The sequence below is a fragment of the Mesoplodon bidens genome (genome assembly GCF_964165515.1).
Source record: "Mesoplodon bidens genome assembly, chromosome: 3".
Classification (NCBI taxonomy): domain Eukaryota; kingdom Metazoa; phylum Chordata; class Mammalia; order Artiodactyla; family Ziphiidae; genus Mesoplodon; species Mesoplodon bidens.
Genome location: NC_138178.1, coordinates 57,660,487 through 57,683,545, shown reverse-complemented (window position 1 = coordinate 57,683,545; position 23,059 = coordinate 57,660,487). Strand labels below are relative to the sequence as shown.

The 23,059-nt window shown below is 35.6% G+C and overlaps 1 protein-coding gene across 1 annotated transcript in view; it reads right to left on the bottom strand.

Annotated features, from left to right (window-relative positions):
• PIAS1 (protein inhibitor of activated STAT 1) overlaps window positions 1-23,059 on the bottom strand; it is a 122,146-nt gene that overhangs the window by 18,312 nt on the left and 80,775 nt on the right. The window contains exons 7-8 of the mRNA XM_081227775.1: window positions 18,098-18,203; window positions 6,903-6,976 (exon numbers count right to left, since the gene is read on the bottom strand). Of these exons, the coding sequence (XP_081083901.1) occupies window positions 6,903-6,976; window positions 18,098-18,203 (180 nt within the window). The remainder of the gene's footprint in view (window positions 1-6,902; window positions 6,977-18,097; window positions 18,204-23,059) is intronic.

The window sequence follows — 23,059 nt, the reverse complement described above, 5'->3', positions numbered from 1 at the left end:
GCTACTGCCTTAATACTAAGTAGAGAAATCCTAGATAAATACAGTCATCGTAGACAAGGTTCATGTAACTGCAGAACTAGTAGGCTACTTCTGATAGTTTATGAAGACAATGAGAAGATAAGAAACAAAGATTGTTTCAGAATCCAAGCCATAGGCTGTAGAACTTATACTATGAAAAGCAGTTATTCTCCAAAGACCGTCACCTCACATAACTTTAGCCCTATAATTCCCAGCTGTCAGTTCATCTTTTCATTGGGAGAGCAACTCTCAAGCCCTTATATGATCAGCCACACTGACAAGTTTACCTACAGAATTTTTAAGGAACACTGCTACATGAATGGCACAGGAAGGACGTTTACAAATAGGTATACGAAAGGATAAGTTCAACTTCAAATGCAGTTTATTAGCCATCACACAAACGTCTTGCTTCAAAGAATTACAAAGTAATTATTATATGACCCTCATACTTCTGATTTTTAAAAACAATCACTAAATTCTAAATACTTATCTATGAATGGACACTGAATTCTCTAACTTCAGAAAAGAAGCTGAGCTTTGAACATCTTCATCCTGTAATTACAAGTTCCCCTTTTCCCTTTATAGGATGGGGTGGATATTTGCATCATTTGCAAATAGACACTTTGAAAACAACTCCCAAATGTCTTTTCTAATGCCATTAACCTTATCAGTTACATAATAGTAACTGATGATACTTCAAGAGAAAATACCCTACTTAGATATAAGTTCAAACCAGCTTATACCAAAGGACCCCCAAAACATCAATAATATATGTACTTTTTCCTTATAAAAAGAAAGTAGTGTGATACTGAGAATTTTATAACTTTTTCATCATCATCATTATGATAAGTATTTCATGAATAAATTTCCAAGGAGTTTATTTTTTTTTCTTCTATCAACTCCAAGTGATTTGCATTCGAGTTTACAGGTCTAGGGAGTATCTCTCAAAGCAGGTTCACAAACATTCTTCCAGCTCTATTTTTAATAAATTAGAACTGAAAAATTCCCAAAGAGCAAAAACATCTTTAATTATTTTCACTGCCTTTAGCTAAACAGCACACAAAAAACAGAAACTCATTTATTTTGAGCTGTGTATATCACAAGGGTAATTCAAATGCACAGACATCATATTTATATATTTCAAAGGGAACAAATCTCTTTTATTATTCTATAAATTTGATATATAGATGAGTTGCCATTACAAAGTTTTACTTTTTAGAGTAAAAACATACCTAAAATATATTGTCTTACTGTTCCAGAATAATTGTAAAGGGATTGTCCCTTTGGCCAAATAGAAATCCATAAAAGTATTATAATTATGGGTTATATATATAGTTGTTTCTCCTATAATCTGAATTTTGAAAGCATAAGTCAATTTAAAATGAACTGCTGTAACGGCTGAAACTAAAAAGGGAGGAGCAGGGGGATATAGAAAGAAAATTTTAAAGCTCGCTGATTAGATTAAGAGGTGTAACAAGCAAAACATGATTAACATTTTCTAATAATATAAAGATCACCTGAAGTATGAAATTCAAAACTAGTTATAAATAAGAACATCAAGATTTATATTGTAGTCCCTATTTATATGAACAAATGTTTCATATAAATGTTAAATAATATAAACATCATATATATTAGTACAACTGTGAACACTTTTAAAATGAGACTGCAGAAAAACAAGACCTTCCAGTGATTTGAATGGAAAATGAAGCTTATGCACGTTCCTAAATTTCTCATGTTCTCTGAACTGGTGTTTTATAATGGACTGGGGTGGCAAGGAATCATGTCAAGGGGGAGGGTGGATAAATAGGTGTTTGGAGGAAAGAGGGTATGATAGGTATATACCTTAAAAAAAAAAACTTTGCCTTCTTCCCACCCTCTACTTACCTGGTCTGTGAACCATTTTTCTAAATGTTAAAAAATACCACATTCCCTTACACCATAGTCTGTTATAACATCTGATTACTTAAGAATCCACCCCATGTCCCCCTGGCCAATATTTTTTATTGTGGTAAAAACATTTAAACATTAACATTAAACCTACCACCTTAACCATCTTAAAGTGTACAATTCAGTAATGCTAAGTATATTCATACTGTTGTACAACAGACCTCTAGAACTTTTTCATCTAGCAACACTGAAACTCTACATCCACTAATTTGCCCTCCCCCAGCCCTTGGATCCATCTTTCTACTTTCTGCTTCCATGATTTTGACTATTTTATATACTTCATGAGTGGAATCATATGGTATTTATGCTTTTGTGACTGGCTTATTTTGCTTATTGTAATGTTCTCAAGGTTTATCCACATGGCATATGACAGGATTTCCTTTTTTCATGTTCCATACATTATATTCTATTGTATGTATATATACCGTATTTGTTCATCTCCTGATGGACATTTGGGTTGCTTCCACCCTTTGGCTATTGTGAATAATGTGATGAACGTGGGTATGCAAATTATTTCTTCAAGATCTTGCTTTGAATTCTTTTAGATATATACCCAGAAGAATCAACAGATCATATGTTAATTCTATTTTTAACTTTTTGAGGAACCTTCATACTGTTTTTCCATAATGGCTGCAGCATTTTACATTCCCACCAACGTCCACAAGGGTTCCAGTGTCTGTGGCATCCTCACTGAAACTTGTCATCTTCTGATTTTTTTGATAGGTGCCATCCTGATGGGTGTGAAGTGATATCTCATGTGATTCTGATATGCATTTCCTTAATGATTAGCAATGTTAATCTTTTCATGTGCTTGTCAGCCATCTGTATACCTTCTTTGGAGAAATGTCTATTCAAGTCCTTTGCCTATGTTTAATCAGGCTGTTTGTTTTGTTGCTGTTGTTGGGTTGTAGAAGTTCCTTATATATTCTGTATATTAACCCCTTATCAGGTATAAAATTCTCAATTATTTTCTCCCATTCCCTAGGTTGTCTTTTCACTCTGTTAACTGTTTCCTTTGGCAAGAAAAGGTTTTAAGTTTTTAAGTTTAAGTTTTTAAGACCAATGGGTGTATTCCCATTGGTCTGTCTTTGCTTTTGTCGCCTCTGCTTTTGGTGTCATATCCAAGAAGTCACTGCCAGATTCAACTGAAGCCTTTCCCCCATGTTTCTTCTAAGAGCCTAACAGTTTAAGGTCTTACGGTTTTGATCTTTAATCCATATTGAGTTAATTTTTACATATGGTGTAAAGTAAGGGTCCAACTTCATTATTTTGCATGTGAATATTGTTTTCCCAATGCCATTTGTTTAAAGAGACCATCTTTTTCCCATTATGTAGTCTTGGCACTCCTGTAGAAAGGCATTTGACCATGTTGTTTCTCTCTATTTTGTTCCATTGGTCTATATTATCTACCTCTCTGTCAGTACCACACCATCTTAATTACTACTGCTTTGTAGGATGCTTTGAAATCAGGGAGTGTGAGGGCTCTAACTTTGTTCTCATTAAGATTGTTTTGGCTACTCAAGAGTCCCTTGCGATTCCACAGCAATTTAAGGATTTTTTTTTTGTATTTCTGCAAAAAATGCTATTGGGATTTGATAGGAACACACTGAATCTGCAGATCACTTTGAGTAGTATGCACATTTTAACAATGTTAAGTCTTCCAATCCATAATTATGGGATATCTCTCCATTTATTTCTATCTTCTCTGAATTCTTTTTTGTTATGTTTTATAGTTTTCAATCTCCTTGGTTGAGCTTATCCCTAAATATTTTATCCTTTTTGATGCTATAGTAAATGGGACTGTTTTCATAGTTTCCTTTTCAGTTTGGTCACTGTTAGTGTATAGAAATGCAAATAATTTTTGACTGTTGATTTTGTATCCTGAAACTTTGTTGAATTCAGTTCAAACAGGTTTATTTGGGGTTTTTTTGTGGAATCTTTGGTGTTTTCTACATAAAAGATCATGTCATCTGCAAACAGAGATTATTTTACTTCTTCCTTTCCAATATTTTTTTTCCTCCTTGTCTAACTGCTCTGGCTAGAACTTCCAGTACTATGCTGAACAGCAGTGGTGACAGTGGGCATCCTAGCCTTGTTCTTGGCCTTAGAGGAAGAGCTTTCAAGTCTTTCCACATTGAGTATGATGTTCATTGTGGGCTTTTCATATATGGCTTTTATTGTGTTGAGGAAGCTTCCTTCTATTCCTAGTTTGCTGAGTGTTTTTATCATGAAATGGTGTTGAATTTTGTCAAATGTTTTTGTCAAGTTTTTTCTGCATTGATTGAGATGATTATGTGGTTTTTGTCCTTCATTTTGTTAATGTGGTATATTACAATGATTTATTTTTGTATGCTGAACCAGCCTTACATTCCAGCTATGAATCCCACTTGGTCTGGTGTATGATCATTCTAACGTACTGGTGAATTCAGTTTGCCAGTATTTTGTTTAGGGTTTTTGCATCAATATTCATCAGGAATACTGGTATGCAATTTTCTGGGGGGGTTTTTTGCTTCATTTTGTCTTGTCTTGTTGTGTCCTTGTGTAGTTTTCGGATCAGTAATGCTAGCCTTACAGAATGAGCTTAGGAGTATTCTTTCTTCAATTCTTTGTAAGAGTTTGAAAAGGATTGGTGTTAATTCTTCTTTAATGTTTGGTAGGATTCTCCAATGAAGCCATAGGGTCCCAGGCTTTTCTTTGTTGGGACATTTTTTATTGCCGCTTCAATCTCCTCACTAGTTATAAGTCTGTTCAGATTTCTTATTTCTCCATGATTCAGTCTTGGTAGGTTATGTGTTTCTAAGAATTTATCCACTTCTACATTATCCAATTTGTTGGCACAGTAGTGTCTTATAATCTTTTTAATTTCTGTGACATCAGTTATAATGTCTATTTCATTTCTAATTTTAACTATTTGAGTCTTCCCTCTTTTTTTCTTAGTCTAGCTAAGGATTTGTCCATTTTGTTGATCTTTTCAAAAAACCAACTCTTCGACTTGTGATTTTTTTGGACTGTTTTTCTATTCTCTATTTCATTTATCTCTGCTCTAATCTCTCTAATTTCCTTCCTTCTGCTGACTTTGGGTTTAGTTTGTTTTTCTTTTTTTTGGTTTCTTCAGGTATAAGATTAGGTTGTTGATCTGAGATCTTTCTTCTTTTTTAATGTAAGCAATTACTCCTATAAACTTCCTTCTTCTGCTGCATCCTGTAAGTTTTGGTATATTGTGTTTTTATTTTCATTTGTCTTCAGATATTTTCTAAATTCCTTTGTGATTTCTTCTTTTACTCATTGGTTGTTTAAGAATGTATTGTTTAATTTCCACGTTTGTGGATTTTCCTGTTTTCCTCCTGTTACTGATTTCTAGTTTCATCACATTGTGATCAGAGAAGATACTTTATAATGATTTTAATCTTAAATTTATTAAGACTTGTTTTGTAGCCTAACATGTGCTCTGTCTTGGAGAATGTTCTGTGTGCTCTGAGAAGAATGTGTATTCTGCTTTGTTGGGTGCAGTATTCTGTATATATCTGTTAGGTCCAATTGGCATACAGTGTTGTTTAAGTCCTTTGTTTCCTTATTGACCATCTGTCTGGCTGTTCTATCCATAACCAAAAGTGGGGTATGGAAGTCTACTACTATTATTATGTTGCTGTCTATTTCTCCCTTAGTTCTGTCAATGACTGCATTATATATTTGGGAAAGAATTTAAAAATTTTAAGTAATAATATAAAAAGCCTGGAGTCAAAATACTTTCCCTATAAAAATGACTGGCTATAGTAAGGAATAAAAAGATAGAAGGATATATACAAAATTATACATTTGGTGGTTTTTATTAACTTCACTGTATTTTTTTCTGTACTTTATAGATGTTTAAAAGTGAACAGGAGTTCTCTTAGCAATTATAAAACAAAAAAGTTTTTTTTAAAAAGAGCTATGCAAAGTACTCTATTATAAACTAATTCATGAGCTAATGACTTTTTCATATTGTTTGAGGTTTTATAAATTATAAAAGACTAAGATATAAGACAAATAACACTTAATTTTTGTTTAAATTTTTTGTTTAAGAATAAATAACTTCATATCAGATTAGCAGGATTTCAATATTAAAAGCTTTCAATATCAGGCTTGCCTGAACAATCCTGGCAAATCAGGAAAGAGCTGAGTCACCTTATTTTCCATACTTTCTCCCCAAATTTAAATATGATTAATTTGATTAATTACAGAACAAAAGGCAATCAAAATATCAAAGTAATTTACTCTCAGTTTTTCACATATTTTTGTATGAAAGCATCACTCAACTACCATTCCTACTGTTGGTGGACCTGACATCAAACTAGTTAAGAAATAAACCTTAACACATTTTTGGAAACTTTTTCACTACCAGTTTAATCATTTGGTATGTCTTGAGCCTTATATTTATTTTGTAGAAATGACTGAAATTGATCTCATTTTCTGGTTTAAAAATATTTCTAGTTGATTTTTATATGCATAACCAATTCAATTATTCAGGCTAAATAGAATAGTTTTTAATTGTTGTTACAGTCATTGTTGGCAAAATGGTTAAACTGAATGTGTGAATAATCATGGCCAGATTTTTATTCAGAAGTATACTATTTTAAAAAATGAAATTTTAATAAATATACTAAGATAATAAAATGCATTATGTGGAGATTTTACACTTACGTCTGAGAGAAAGTCATTTAATAACCACAAGCAGTATTTAAATATAACTTACTAAGAGTAGAAAATTTTTATAGACATAAATTTGTTTAGATTTCAAATCCTAAGACTACATGATGTCTTTTACTTTTCATAAACTCTAACAAACAAGTGGGCATGTTTCAGTTTAACAGAACTTGTTAAATACTGGAAATACTTAATAACCAAAGAAAATGTATATTAAGCCTCCTGGAGAGCAAATATTAGTTAACACTTACTGGACATAGTAGAGAAACCCTCAGGCTGGTTGTAGCTATTTCACTGTCTGGATCCGCAGTCAATTTCTCTTTAACTGACATTCATCAAAGAGAAAACAAACAAACAGAATAAGTTTAATTAAAGATACATCACTGATGCAACATAAGAAAAGGAATGAGGAACTTAAAAAAAAGAACTCAAAAATAATCTGCTCAATTATTTTCCAATCAATTGAATGAAAAGATAAAAACAATTATAAGGTTCATAATCTCTACAATAAGCAAAGGAAGGAAAACAACTGTTTATCTATAGACTGACTACATTTCCTGTAAGTCTCCTATTTCTCACCCACAAAACAAAAACTGCATTGCACTAACATAAAGGAAATTTATTTAGCAGGTTAATATATTCAGCTGATGGCAGACCATCTTCCTTTTATAACTCTAAGATACTGGATAAAGATTTTCTTTCTTTTAAACTATGACAATATTATTTGAAAAGAAACATAAAAAACAACTATAAAACTAACATGTATAAGTTTTTACAATGCTCACATAATATAAATATTTATTGTAAACACATTAATTCTAATTTCAAATTATAAAAAGAAAAAAGTTCAATTGATTTTTTTACCATATGATTATTTGAGTTTTATATTTATTTATCCATAGCCTAATTAATTATGCTACCTTGGGCAAGTCAGTCCTCCTCTCTGAGCTTAATTTTACTTCTTGGAAAATAACAGCCTACACTAGATAATCTCTACGTCTTCTCAGTTCAAATTTCCTTTGGTTCTTAAGAGAGGAGGCACTGGTAATTTTACTTTTTTTTTTTTTTTTTTTGCGGTACACGGGCCTCTCACTGTTGTGGCCTCTCCCACTGCGAAGCACAGGCTCCGGACGCGCAGGCTCAGCGGCCATGGCTCACGGGCCCAGCCGCTCTGTGGCATGTGGGATCCTCCCAGACCGGGGCACAAACCCGTGTCCCCTGCATCGGCAGGCGGACTCCTAACCACTGTGCCACCAGGGAAGCCTGTAATTTTACTTTTAAAGCTGTTCTGTTACTCTCGGTCAGTCTAACATAACAAGGACCTTTTTTTAAAAAATTAATTAATTTATTTTTGGCTGTGTTGAGTCTTCGCTTCTGTGCGAGGGCTTTCTCTAGTTGTGGCGAGCGGGGCCACTCTTCATCACGGTGCGCGGGCCTCTCACTGTCGCGGCCTCTCTTGTTGAGGAGCACAGGCTCCAAACGCACAGGCTCAGTAGTTGTGGCTCACGGGCCTAGTTGCTCTGTGGCATGTGGGATCTTCCCAGACCAGGGCTAAAACCCGTGTCCCCTGCATTGGCAGGCAGATTCTCAACCACTGCGCCACCAGGGAAGCCCAACAAGGGCCTTTACACTTCTCATCTGAAAACCTGAGACATGTTACTTCTGAAAACCTCAGAACTTTAATTAAACTTCAGCACAGAAGTGAGACTAGAAATACCTCAACATAATAGTTCAATAATTTTAGAAGCTGTTCCAGAATAACTTTAAAGTCTATATGTGTAAGGGGGCACAAGTGGAGTAGTTGTGGAGTCAATCATAGAATTTCACAGCTGAGGCACAACTGAATGTGACAGGAAGGAAGGGAAGGAGGGAGGGAGGGAGGGAGGAAGGAAAGAAAGATACAAGAAAATGGAAAGGGGAAAAGTACTTGGGTAAGGAAGAATAATTTCAGATGTCTGTTGAACTGGTAACTATTTATAAGAACTAAGAATTCTGGGCTTCCCTGGTGGCGCAGTGGTTAAGACTCTGCCTACCAATGCAGGGGACACGGGTTCAAGCCCTGGTCCAGGAAGATCCCACATGCAGCGGAGCAACTAAGCCCGTGCGCCACATCTACTGAGCCTGCGTGCCACAACTACTGAGCCCATGTGCCACAACTACTGAAGCCCACACGCCTAGAGCCCATGCTCCACAATAAGAGAAGCCACCACAATGAGAAGCCCGTGCATCACAACGAAGAGTAGCCCCCACATGCCACAAAGTAGAGAACGCCCGCGCACAGCAACGAAGACCCAACACAGCCAAAAATAAATAAAAGAACCAAAAAAAAAATTGAAAAAAAAAAGAATTAAGAATTCTGCCTTTATTAAACTTGATGATCACAGAGTCTGGATTGTTTTGAGATGGTCCAAGGCTTAGATATTCTATTCAACTGCCTCCATAAACTAGTGGATCTCAACTAAGATGCACATCAGAACCACCTATAGAGCTTTCTAAGTTATAACTGCCCACTGAACCAAAATGGGGAAAAGGGACACTAATAAGTAGTTTTTAAAAAGCTCCAGATGTGATTCTGATGACAGACTAAAAAGTCATTCTATGGCCTGGAAATTCAAAAATTTTACAGTCTATATAACTCATAGGCTGTCTATCACATCTAAAAAGGCACACAATCCGTGGGTTTTAGTTTGGAAAATATAGTTATCATATCGCTTATGCTAATTAATATTATATGTAAATTATGAAAAGTATGCTTTTGCCATTATAGACCCAATCTTATTCCAACCTTTCTTATAAAGATACATTTAACAAACAGTATCTTTTTAAAGGTGACAAACAATTGCCATACGAAACAAACATGTAAATAGAATTCTAATATGATTCCTAACCATTCTGCATGTCTTCACCAACCACTCCTTAACACCCACCATGCACACAGCAATGGGAACAGTAATTGACTTTACATTTTATCTATTTAAACTTCGAGTTAAATGAAGCAATATCATAGATCATAATATCGGCCTTACGCAAAACAAAGTTCATTGTTAGTACTTTGAAAAAAAATGCAAAAGGAAAGGCAACCTGAGGTAGTGGTTCAGAGCACAGGATCTAGAGCCAGCCTAGGCTGTAATTCAGCCTTAGTCATTTAACTTTTCCGTGCCTCAGTTTCCTCATCTTGTAAATGGGAATAATAACAGTACCTCATAGCATTGTTGTAAGGATTAAATGAGTTAATACAAATAAAATACTTTAAAATAACCTAACATTATACTAAATGAATATTAGTTATCGCAACTTAAAATGTGACTTGTATGTTTATTTTCTCTCAGAGGTGAAAGAATTTTCTGAAATTATTTTAGAATTAGCTTATCAATTTCTATTAAAAAACCTTGCTTTTCACCTTTGCCATTATAGACTCAATCAATTCTTTCCTGTAAAGATACTTTTTATTACTTTAGGATCTTGATTGGATTGAATTTAACCTACAGATCAACTTGGAGAGAACTGACATTTCTCCAATAACAATACTGAGTATTCTGATCCATTAACGTGATGTATCTCTTCATTATTCAGGTCTTATTTTAATTACCCTCACCAATGTTTTATAGTTTTCAGCATACAAATTGTGCATATATTTTGTGTAACATATTCCTAAGTATTTCATATTTAAAAAATTCTTATTATTTGAATTTCAATTTCCAGTTGTTTACAGCTAGTAGAAATACAATTTTTATAAACTGACCATGTATTCTGAAACTGTGCTAAATTCACACATTGGCTTTAGTAGCTTTTTTGTAGATTTTTTGGGGATGTTTTCTATACAATGAAGTCATCTTCAAATAAAGACAATAATTATTGTTCATTTCTAATCTGTATGCATCTTTTTTCTTGCCTTTTGGGCTGACTAGGATCTTAAGGGCAATGCTGAATAGAGGCATTAAGAAAGATATTCTTGCCTTATTCTCAGTCTTAGGGGTGAAGTTTTTTACCATTAAATATGATGTTAGCTAAAGGCTTTTTGCAAATACCCTTTATTACATTGAAGCACCCCCCTTCTCTCTATTTTGCTGAGTTTTATCATGAATCGATATTGAATTTGACCAACTGCTTTTTCTGAATCTATGGAGATGATCACATGATTTTTTCTTTTCTAGTTTGCTGAGATGAGAAGGTGAATTATATTGATAGATTTTTGAATGTTGTATGAACCTAATATTCCTGGAACAAACTCTATTTGATCTCTATGTATTACCTTTTAATATACTGTATTTGTCAAAACAATTCTGAAAAAGAAAAATAAAGTTGGAGGACTACATGATTTCAAGAATTACTATAGAGCTTTAGTAATGAAGACTGTGTTATTGGTATAAGGATAGATAACTAGGTCAATGGAAGATAATGGAGTCCAGAAATAAATTCATACATCTATGGTCAACTGGTTTTTGACAAAGGTGTCAAGGTAATTAAATGGAGAAAAAATTAGTATTTTCGAGAAATGTTATGGAACTGGGTATCTGTATGGGGAGAAAATGAACCTCTAAAGCTTACTTTGCATCATACACAAAAATTTACTTAAAATAAATTGTAGACCTAAATCGAAGAATAAAACAATAAAACTTCTAGAAGTAAAATGTTTGCGACCTTGGGTTGGACAAAGATTTCATAGTATGCAAAAAGCACAAACTATAAAAGAAATGGAGGGAAAAGTTGAATAGACATTTCATCAAAGAAGCTATAAGGATGGCAAATAAGCACATGAAAAGATGCTTAATTAACATCGTTAGTCATTAGAAAAGTTCATATTAAAACCACAACGACATATCACCTACACAGTGACCAGAATAGCTAAAATCAAAGCAGCCTGACAATATCAACTGCTAGAGAGAATGGGGAGAAAACTCTAAATCTCAAATCTTGTGGGTAGGAATGCAAAAATGGAATATGCACTTTATAAGAAACTGCCAACCTCTTTTCTATACATTTATCATGTGACCCAGCAATCCTAGTCCTGAGTATTTACCCAAGAGAAATGAAAATGTATGTCCACAAAACTGATATTCATATGCAAACTGCAAATGTTTTAGCAGCTTTATTCATGGTAACGAAAAACTGGAAGCAATCTAAACGTCCATCAACTGATAAATGGATACCCAAATTACAGTACAGATAAATGCAACACTACTCAATAATAAAGAAGAGCAAACTACATGAATGAACCTAAAAGCATTATACTATGTGAAAGAAGCCAGAAACAAAAGGCTACACGCTGTGGGATTTCAAGTTCTGGAAAAGAAAACATCACTGAGACAGAAATCGCATCAATGGTTATAAGAACTGGGGGTAAGGAGATGAGACAGAATGCAAAGGGCCACAGGGGAACTTTCTGGGGTGAAGAATGTTACATATTTTGATTGTGGCATTTAGTTCATGATTGCATAAACCTGTCAAATTCATCAAACTGTACACTTAAACAGGTGAATTTTTACTGCTTGTAAACTATACTTGAATAAACACAACCAAATAAAAAAAAAAGAAAGGTGTGTGTGTGTGTGTGGGGAATCACTATGTTAAATTTCATAAGAACGTGAAAAATAAAAATAAGACATCAATATTCATCCTGCTGCATCAACCAACACCGGGTAAATCTTTCAGGAGTTCAGGTTTTCTTGTGTCACTGTGAGCTGCAGCCGTAACAGTATTTTACTATTTTACTATATGATGATTAATTTACTAAAATTAATCTTTGAAAATCCCTGTTGTCATGTGCTATGAGAGTTGGCCACTAGTCACATGTGGCTATATTTAAATTTAATTAAATTTAAAATTCGGTTCCTCAGTTGCACTACCACATTTCAAGTACTCAACAGACACACAGTACTAGTGGCTATCACACGGGACAGTGCAGATATAGAACATTTCCATCACCACAGAGTGTTCTATTAGTGCTGTTCTAGGTTTTCAAAAAAATTTCTATCCTTTTTAGAATTTTTTTTTTTTTTTTGCGGTACGCGGGCCTCTCACTGTTGTGGCCTCTCCCACTGCGGAGCACAGGCTCTGGATGCGCAGGCTCAGCGGCCATGGCTCACGGGCCCAGAAGCTCCGCAGTATGTGGGATCTTCCCAGACTGGGGGACGAACCCGTGTCCCCTGCATCGGCAGGTGGACTCTCAACCACTGCACCACCAGGGAAGCCCTCCTTTTTAGAATTTTAAGGCTGGAAACAATTGAACATATTAAGTCCAATACTTCATTTTATAATCAAGAAAACAGAGGCACAGAGATGTGATCTTTTACTCAAGATCTCTTTTCATCAGTTTACTTAACAAAAGTCTGAGGATCTACTATGTGCCAGGCCCTGAGCTAAGCACTAGGAATTCAAAGAAAGGTAAGATTAAGTTCCTGCCCAAAGGAACTCATAGTCTAGTAGAGAGCAAAGATACTTCTCTAATGTGCTGTAATGGAAACTAGCTGAAAGTCAATGCATCAACTCTGGGGGTTCTGAGATGCCTCCTGGAAAAAGTGAAACATGAAGGATAACTAGAATTTAGGCAAAGTAGGTAACAGGGAAGTTTGAGGCACAGAGAACAATACTGGCAAAGCACTGAAGAAAAGAAAAGAATTCATTATTTTTGGAGTAAAAAGAATGAGAAGAAGAATGAATACAGATGACACCGGAAACTAATAAGCAGGTGCCACACGATGGAAAGCTATATGTTTAAGTCATGCTAACAAGTTGGAGTTTTTATCCCACTGGTGTTAGGAAGCCATGGATTGCAAAGAAATGGTAAGATTAGATCTGTATTAATCACTTAGATTGCTACCAGAAGAGAGATATAAAAAGGGGGGCCAATGGGCTTCCCTGGTGGCGCAGTGGTTGAGTCCGCCTGCCGATGCAGGGGACACGGGTTCATGCCCCCCACACACAAAAACAAACAAACAAACAAACAAAAAAACGGGGGGTGCCAAGAAAGGAGAGGAATATATAATTCAAGAATAGATTTTTAAAATAAAGGCGGGATATGAGAGCTTAAATGAGGTTAGTGATGGTAGGGAGAGAGAGAGCTCGACAGAGTTGAGAAATATTTAGGGTTTATGTCTGATAGAACTTGGGTGAGTTCAGTTTTCACTACCTGAATCTGAGGAACCAGTGGTATATTTCGGTGAAGACAGTTAGCTATGTGTATCTACATTTGAAATTCAGGGGAAGGTCTGGAATGAAAATATGTATTTGGGAGTTGGTGCTAATTTAAACCACAAGAGTAAATGTGATTATGTCTAGGGAAAGTACGTATGTCCTTGTAGAGACCAAGGACAAAAACCCAGGGAAAACAAACATTTAGGATACGACCCTTAAGAGAATCCATTGAAGGCAAGTGATTGAGAAGAAATAGAGATGAGAATTTCAAGGAGAAAGTTGTTGGTGTGAAATGCAGCAAAAATATCTAAGACATAAACTGAAAAGATAAACTTTAAATCTGGCAATCAGATTGTCACTTGTGACATCTGCAAGAGCAGTTTCAGTGGAATGATGGGAGTTAAAAGTTCACAATGGGTTGCAGTGAGGAGGTAGAAAGGGAAGTGTAGATGACTCTTTGAAGAAACTAGGATGAGAACAGGAGGAACACAGATCTCTATCTAGACAGTAGCTTGCTTTTGTATTTTCTAAAGGATGAAAAAGACTCGACAGTGAAGGCTGACAGAAAGAGCCTATAGAGTGGAGGAAGGAACTGAAAATACAGGACAGAGAGCAGATAAGTGAGCAGAGAGGCCTCGTAATGCTGTTTCTGAGCATCTCCATCTGGATGCCTCATAGACATCTCAAATACCAAAAGTCCAAGAGTGCACTCTGATCTTGCGCCTGCAACTGGATCTTCTCGACACTGTTTTCCATTTCAGTAAACGGTACTACCATGTAAGCTGGTGCCTAGTAAGGAAGGAACCTAGAACTCCTCCTTCACTTCTTTTTCTCCACTCCCCACACGTAGTCACAACTTCTCCCCTTTAACACCTCTCAAACCATCAACTTCTCTCTATTTCCATCACCATTACTTCAGTTCAAGACATCATCAGCTCTTATCTGTACAACAGGTTCCTAACTGGCCTCACTACATCAGCCTAGCTCCCCTTCAATTCAGTCTTCTAAGTGAACTTTTTATTGCCCATATCTGATCATACCACTCTGCTTAAAAATCCTTTAAGGGTTTTTTTATCATCTGTCTTTATATCATCTATATGAACTCACCCCATGGTTATCTCTCTGGCCACTTTCCTCCTTTGTTCTCTCCACTCCAACTCTACTGGCCTTGTCTCTTGGCATATTCTCCTCCCATCTGGGGCTTACCTCCTCCTCATCCTTATAATCGTGTCTTAAATACCACAGCACCAGAGAAGACTATGTTCTCCTGCTGTTACCTCCAGAGTTCCCTGTCTTTCTTCTTTAAGACACATGTCACAACTGTAATTTCACTAATGACTTGTACAATCATTTAATCCTGTCTTTCCCACTGGACTGCAAACTTCTGACGAATGCAGAGACAGTATGTGTTTTGTTTAATGCTACAGTCTCCTGTGCCTGGAACACAGTAGACTCTTAATACAATTTCTTGAATGAGAAGAATAAATGAATAAAAAATTAACTTTGGGCAGGAAACTGGACATTTCCTCCTGAGATTGAAGAGAATAAATAAGGATGGGTACAAATGAAGATAAGTTGAAAAGTAGTTATATGACATTAAGGAAGAAATGGGCAATTTAGACAAGTCACATCTTATAGCACCAATTTTCTTGCGCTGACAGTGTTGAAAGAGGGGGAATATTGTTTAAGTATGGCCAAGGTTTAAAGTGATTGCTAAAGTGAAAAAGAAGAGGAGACAAGAACTTGACCAAGAATTAGTAAAGGACTGTTTTGTGATAGTGGTGAGGGGACAACTCTACACAAAGATGGAAACCACAATACAAAAATCTACTAAATCAAATGAATCAGCGTGGATTTCTCTGTGAAAAGTCTAAATACCATTGACTTTATTTCAAGAATAATGTCTGATTTGACTAATAAAATTTTGCCAGTAGAATTCATTGATAAGATTAAGAATGACTTACAATGAACATATTTGTGGGTAATTTGATTCTACAAAAATATCTGAGAAACCCACCAACATTTTCTTCTGTCAAGTTGTTTCACACAATCTTTTAATTACATAATTAATTTGTTGGGTAACTTATTTCTTTAGAGATAGCATAAAGGCAAACAATCTGTTCTTTAGTCAATTATGACAAATGTTTTATTGGTAGGATCCAAATTAAAGTTTTGTTGGTTCCCCAAGCCAACAAGATAACATACAAAGTGCCACAAAAATCCAACCCAATCTGCAACTACTCTCCACCTCCAGGATGTATTAGAGATGAAATAAACAGCTTTTGAATTAAGTAGCTTTTGCTGCTTAACAGTGGCTAACAGTGGTTTGTTCTAGTAAATAAAATAACTCTAGGCTCACCTTCCCACTCTCCCTCCAGATGGTGCCACAGCTGCAAGCGGAGAAGAGTTTACAGCTTGAGCAAAGACAGCTTGCCTTATTTATTATTATGCAACATAACAGCTACATCAGCTTTCAGCTTTATTTCTTGGTATGACCTTTTCTACAAAGGCTCACACAATTCCATAATACTTTCTGACTAAATGGAATTCTAATGCTATGTGGCAAATACAAAGATTCTCAGGAGAATGACCAGGAATGGAGTGTGAAAAAAGAAAAATTCTTCTTTCGTGTGCTCCTTCAAAGCAGGTGTCTGTCCCTCCTCTTCTTTCAGGATCCCCCACTCATCTCCTTGTCCTTGCCAAAAGGTGCTTCCACTCCCCTAGACCTCAAACCAGATCTCTAGTTCTCCACTGTCTATCAAGGAATGCCTACAGAGGCATTAGCCACTAGTGTGCTCCTCCTTGACTCAGAATATTTTCAATTTTAAAAGGACCCTTTTAATACAGAAAAATCCTTCAATGAACTCTTGAGGGTATACTGATATTCAGAGGTAATGGGATCTTTTAATCCGGCATAGAAACAGGTTAGAAAAAGAGATAAAAGCTATGTCGCAAAGGGAAACAAGAGGAAAGGTGGTCTTACTACCTTAGTTTCTTCCTACCAGAATGTTCCTAACTACAAATCTGATAGTGGGCTTCATTAATCAACTCACATCAAGAATCCTTAAAGGGTAGGTATCGAACCCCCATCTGTAAAAGCTTTGTTCTCCAAGTGCCCATCCCCATCCCCCAATCCATCTATCTCTCACAAAGAAGAGAATAAAGGAAGAACTTAGTTCACCTCTTTGGAAAGGCCACCAACCTCTGGCCTTAACCCTCAAACACTGAGGCCAGAAGAGTCAATATGCCCCTTACTACCTCTCAAGTTCACCTGGACAAAAGGAACCATCTAGTTATTCCTACCTAAGAACCTAGATTTTGAAGGAGCTTTAGATATCATGTGGTATAAACTTCTTGTTACAGATGAAGAATAAGAGATTCAGAGTACGAGTAGACTGACTTTCCAAGGCCACATAACTGGTTAAAAGCAGAACCTACTTCATTATTGTATCTACCACCCCACTGACTCTCTTTTTACTTTGTTAATGCAGGGATGTTGTCATCACATATCCTTGGACATTTTTCCTGGATAAACCTTAAATATAAAATAATTCTTGTAAAATATATGCCAAGATTTCCTTTCCATCTCCTAGAATTCCTGAACATTTATTTATTTTTATGAAGCTTTGGTAAAATATTCTTCTGTATTCATGTACTGACTTTACAAAGTTAATTTTAAGATCAGTAAAATATAAATTATAAAATATACGGGCTTCCCTGGTGGCGCAGCGGTTGAGAGTCCGCCTGCCGATGCAGGGGACACGGGTTCATGCCCCAGTCCAGGAAGATCCCACATGCCGCGGAGCGGCTAGCCCCGTGAGCCATGGCGGCTGAGCCTGCACGTTCGGAGCCTGTGCTCCACAAGGGGAGAGACCACAACAGTGAGAGGTCCGCGTACCGCAAAAAAAAAAAAAAAAAAAAAAAAAAAAAAAAAAAAATATATATATATATATATATATATATATATATATATATATATACGTCATGACAAAGATATTAAAACTACTCTCTTTTTTTTTGGCCCCACCACACAATGTGTGGCATCTTAGTTCCCCGATGAGGGATCGAACCTGTGCCCCCCGCAGTGGAAGCGCAGAGTCTTAACCGCTGGACTGCCAGGGAAGTCCCTAAAACTACTCTTAAGCCTTAAATTACTCTAGCTCACAAAACAAAGTTTTCAGTGTTTTAATCCACTGTGACAAGCTCTAGTAAAAAAAAATAAACCCTAAAATTTCTTGAGTTGAAAAAACACTATTCTAACCTTTACCAAAATAGTTCAGCTGCATAAATAAAATAAGGTTATCATACGTACTTAAAGCTCTAGAATGATCCGGATTCCTTATTCCCTTTGCTCGTAACCTCTGAAGAAGAACTGTTGAGGACAACTGTTTTACAAGATATACTGCCATGGAATAGTTCTGGAAAAAAAAAAAAAAAGATGTAGAAAGCAAACAACATACGTAAGTAAATAGGTACATCTATTTTAATCCCACAATAATAGGGAAAGAAAATTAACACCTGTTTAAAACACCTACTGTGTGCCAAGCACTATCTTAGGTGTTTTCATGAATGGTAATTCATTTAATCTTAACCAAAAAGCTGCTGAAGTAATCCTATTTTTACGGATGAGGAAAGTGAAGTGTAGAAAAGTAAAAGAACTTGTTCTAATTTTGCAGCTTTCAAGAGATAATGCCAGGTCTGTCATGCTTCTGTATTACCTGACTACCTATGCTTGAAGTTAATCAATTTAGGCACTTATGTAAAGAACACTGTTAAAAATAAATATAACCAAGGCCAATAAGATGTCAAAGTCATCATAAAACATATTTAGCAGGTAACAGTAGCTATTTAAAAAATTAGACTGGCATCCTAATTTATACCATTTAATCTCTCTCTATGCCTTTAACTAGTTTTGAAAAGACCCTACTTGGGCTATTATCACAACAAGCAGAGGGAATATTAAATATTTTCAAAGAGAAGCTGATGGTTTGGCAAAAGAACAGATGAATATCCATTACCAGCAGAGGGACTACCCAGAGATGGTACTAGGAGAAGGGAGACAAAGAAAATAGTTTATCAACAAGCCAAGGCAAAGTAAAGGGTACATGACTGGATAAGAGGAAGAAAAGAGGGCTGAGGCTTATGAAGGGTAAGAGAGAGATCTAAATGAGAAGGCCCACTTTCCACTTGGTGTTGGAATCAAGAGGAAGATCAAGAGATTTGGAAAGAAGCAAAAGGAAAAATAATTATTGCCATCTTCTATTTATTAGCTACAAACAGTTTTACACGCACTCTTAATATATACTATCCACTTCATTTAAACCTCAAAAGAAGGCCTGTAAGAGATAAGTAGGGCAAGTATCTTTCTAAGTAAAGGATTGAAAAATGGAGGCACACAAAAATGCTTTTAATTTTAAATTTTAAAAAATATATGTAATCTGCTCATGATCATGCACCTGCTTGGTGACAAAGGTGGCACTAGAAATCAAGAGGAAAGTGTAGGGATGTCAGGACAATGGACTAATGGCCAAGGCCAGTGTAGTTCTCTATAGTTCTTGATTTCACATACCATTTGCTTTGACCCTCCTAACCTAGTCCAATGTACATTCCAGCTTTCAGTTACTTTCGCACTTTGGAAAATGCATCCCCCTCTTTTGGCAAGAAGAGAATATATTGTACAATACCCTCTGGAAGGTCAAATTTTCACTTACAGTTCAGAAACCTATCCATGTTCACATGCCACACATTTTCCAGGAAAAAAATGAAGTATCAAAAAAGCTAATTTGGGAGGGATAAATTAAGAGTCTGGGATTAACATACGCATACTACTATATATAAAATAGATAATCAACAAGGACATACTGTATAGCACAGGGAACTCTGCTCAATACTCTGTAATAACCTAAATGGGAAAAGAAGCTGAAAAAGAATGGATATATGTATAAGTATAACTTGAATCACTCTGCTGTACACCTGAAACTAACATTGTAAATCAACTATACTCCAATATAAAATAAAATTTTTCAAAAGCTAATTTACTTTCATTAATAAATCCCATAATTTATTAATGAGGAACAAATAACCTTAAAACTTACCAAAATTATAGACATACAACATACTAATCTAATATAAAACTAAAAAGCTCCTTTTAGAAAAAAAATCCTTATTCACCTTTATTATTTGATTAATAGTTCAAGTGTGATAGAAACTGGAGAAATGCTAATTAACACTGTGAAATTATTATATATACTTACAGCCTGAATCTTCAGAACTAGTAATCACCCTAAGGCTTTATATAAATTTTTAAGGAGAGGTCAAGTAGAAACTACAAGTTCAGTGAAAAGGTATGTTCACTCTAGTTGAAACACGTAACCAGAGAAGAAATTTTAAAAAAAGGAAGCAAAAAGAAGGTCAGGTATTAACAAACACCACTTGTACCGATAATATGGAATTAAATTTTATATCACATGAAAGAGATTCAGCAGCAACCCCCGCCAAAACTTCAGTGGTATAATATCTCTCCTAGGTAGATGATATATTGTTCCTGCTAACCCTTCAAAGCACTACTTAACTCCAACTACTGAAATATATTGCATTACACTGATGTTTTTGTCAAATGCTTTTTCAAAGTCTTCAAAATTGTCTATCAAGTTTATAGGACGTTTTCTTCATTATTAAGATATGATCTACTCATTAAGTGCCCTTTACACCAGTATCTAAATAACTTCTCTACAAACAATGACAGTTTAATAAATGCTAGATGCAGTGATTACTTTGAGGTAGGATAAGAAGTTACAACATAGTTCACTTATTTCCCTTCAAGCACTGTACTAGCTCTTCTTTTTCTCTTATATTACAATTTTTTTAATTGAGCTATAATTGACATATAATATTGTGTAAGTTTAAGGTGTACATGTTGACTGCATAGAGTTATAATATATTGTAAGACGATTACCACCATAGCATTAGCTCTTCCATTTATTTCCTTTGAAGACATAATGCTAACATTTCTCAATGGCAACTAATAATACAGAAATTAATCCCCCAAACAGTAAGAGATCCTACGTGAACTATCCAGAGTATCTTCACAAGCTGAATAAAACTAGGATCAAAAACCAATCTAATAAGTTATCTTTTGGGCTTCAGAAAAGAATAATTTTCTTTCAATATTTTATTTCAAAAAGAAGGTCTCCAGGGCTTCCCTGGTGGCGCAGTGGTTGAGAGTCCGCCTGCTGATGCAGGGGACACGGGTTCGTGCCCCGGTCCGGGAAGATCCCACATGCCGCGGAGTGGCAGGGCCTGTGAGCCATGGCTGCTGAGACTGCACGTTCGGAGCCTGTGCTCCACAACGGGAGAGGCCACAACAGTGAGAGGCCCGCGTACCGCAAAAAAAAAAAAAAGAAGGTCTCCAACTTGTAGATCATGGTCTACACAAATCTTACCTGGGAGACCTGCAAATCACTGAAGCTTACTGTTTTCTTTCTGAGGTGTGGAAGGCTTCCCATGGAAGAATATTTCCCCATCTCCTCTAGTGCTATATATCAGCAACCACATTTCCCTCCTCTCCCACAGTTTGACTCCTTTCATAGTTCACTGTAAACACCCTGGTGTTTATACACTTTTCACACACAGACAAAACCCAAAACATCTGCAACACCCTCTTCAAAAAGGGGGACAAAAACAGGGAGCCCAAGGTACACTAGAAAAAAACATTTAAAAGGATTTTAAAAACCTAATAGTGACATACTGATTAGGTAAAGAAAAAATATATAACCTTGATAGATGCCAAACAAGAATTTTGATAAAATTCAAAATCCATTTCTCTCAAAGATATACAGTAAAAAAGAGGACCATAGGATTATGTTATTGCTATAATTAAGTTCTACCAAAATTAATAGCCATTATAATACTTAATGTTGTGACACTAGTATTCTCATTAACATAAAGAACAAGCCAGGTATGTCCACTAGCACTCACATTACTTAACATTGTTCTGAAGGTTCTAGACAGCACAAGAGAACAAGAATAAGAAATTATGGCATAAGTATTAGGATTATCATTATTCATATAATGATACAACTCAGACTCAAAACTGCCTATTTGGAAATACCAAGAAACCTACTAAAAAGCTATCAGAACCAATATGTGAATTTATGTACTAACTAAATATTCAACAATAACTAGCTTTTAAATAAATCAACAATAAATACATTTTTAAGAAAATATAACAGAAAAAATCTATTTACAATAGCAGTAATAATAATAAACAACACAAGAATCAATAAAAAATATGGAAAATTTGTAAGAAGAAACCTATTAAATTACTGAGGAACATGAAAGAGGATTTGAATAAATGGAGAAACATACAGTTCCTGAAATAAGGACATTAAATACTGTAAATAAGTTAATCCTCTCTAAGTTAATATACAAATTTTAAAGCAAGCTCATTTATTCCCAGAAAGATTTGGGGGAATAATGCAGCGGAATATGTCTTACTCCATGCAATTACTTTTTCAACATTTTCTCTCTCCTCAAGGCCCAGATTTCTTCTCTCACTCTCAGCAGACTTCTCTCACTTCCTATCTCATAGACTTAAGAGAATTCATCAGATCAGAACTTACCACCTCTCCAGTACCAATCATATACATGCATCCAATCCTTTTATTCCACTAAATAAAGAAGTTGTCCCTCCTAGCTACAATGAGTTACTTAATGAAATTCACTATTGATTATTTTTCTCGTGTATATTTAATCTCTTCCTCCCAAGAAGATACCTGCCATCATCCTTTATACACGTTTAACACTCTCCCATTAAAGCAAACAAATAACTCTCATCTCAAATTTCCCTCCAGCTCAGCTGTACCTATTTCCAAAGCTACCCTTCTATAACTCACTATCTCCACTGCCTTACCTCTGCCTGGTCACAATCAGGCTTCTCCTCCCACCATCCACCAAAACAGCTCATGCTAAAGTCAACTTTATGTTTCTAATCCAAAAAGTATTTTTTAAGATTTCAACATACTTGACTTCTCAACATCTGTTCAGTACTGCTTACCATCTCCTTTTTTTTAAAATAAATTTTATTTTATTTTATTTACTTATTATTTTTGGCTGCATTGGGTCTTCGTTGCTGCACGCAGGCTTTCTCTAGTTGAGTGGGGGCTACTCTTTGTTGCGGGCTTCTCATTGCAGTGGCTTCTCTTGTTGCGGAGCACGGGCTCTAGGAACGCAGGCCTCAGCAGTTGTGGCTCGCAGGCTCTAGAGCACAGGCTCC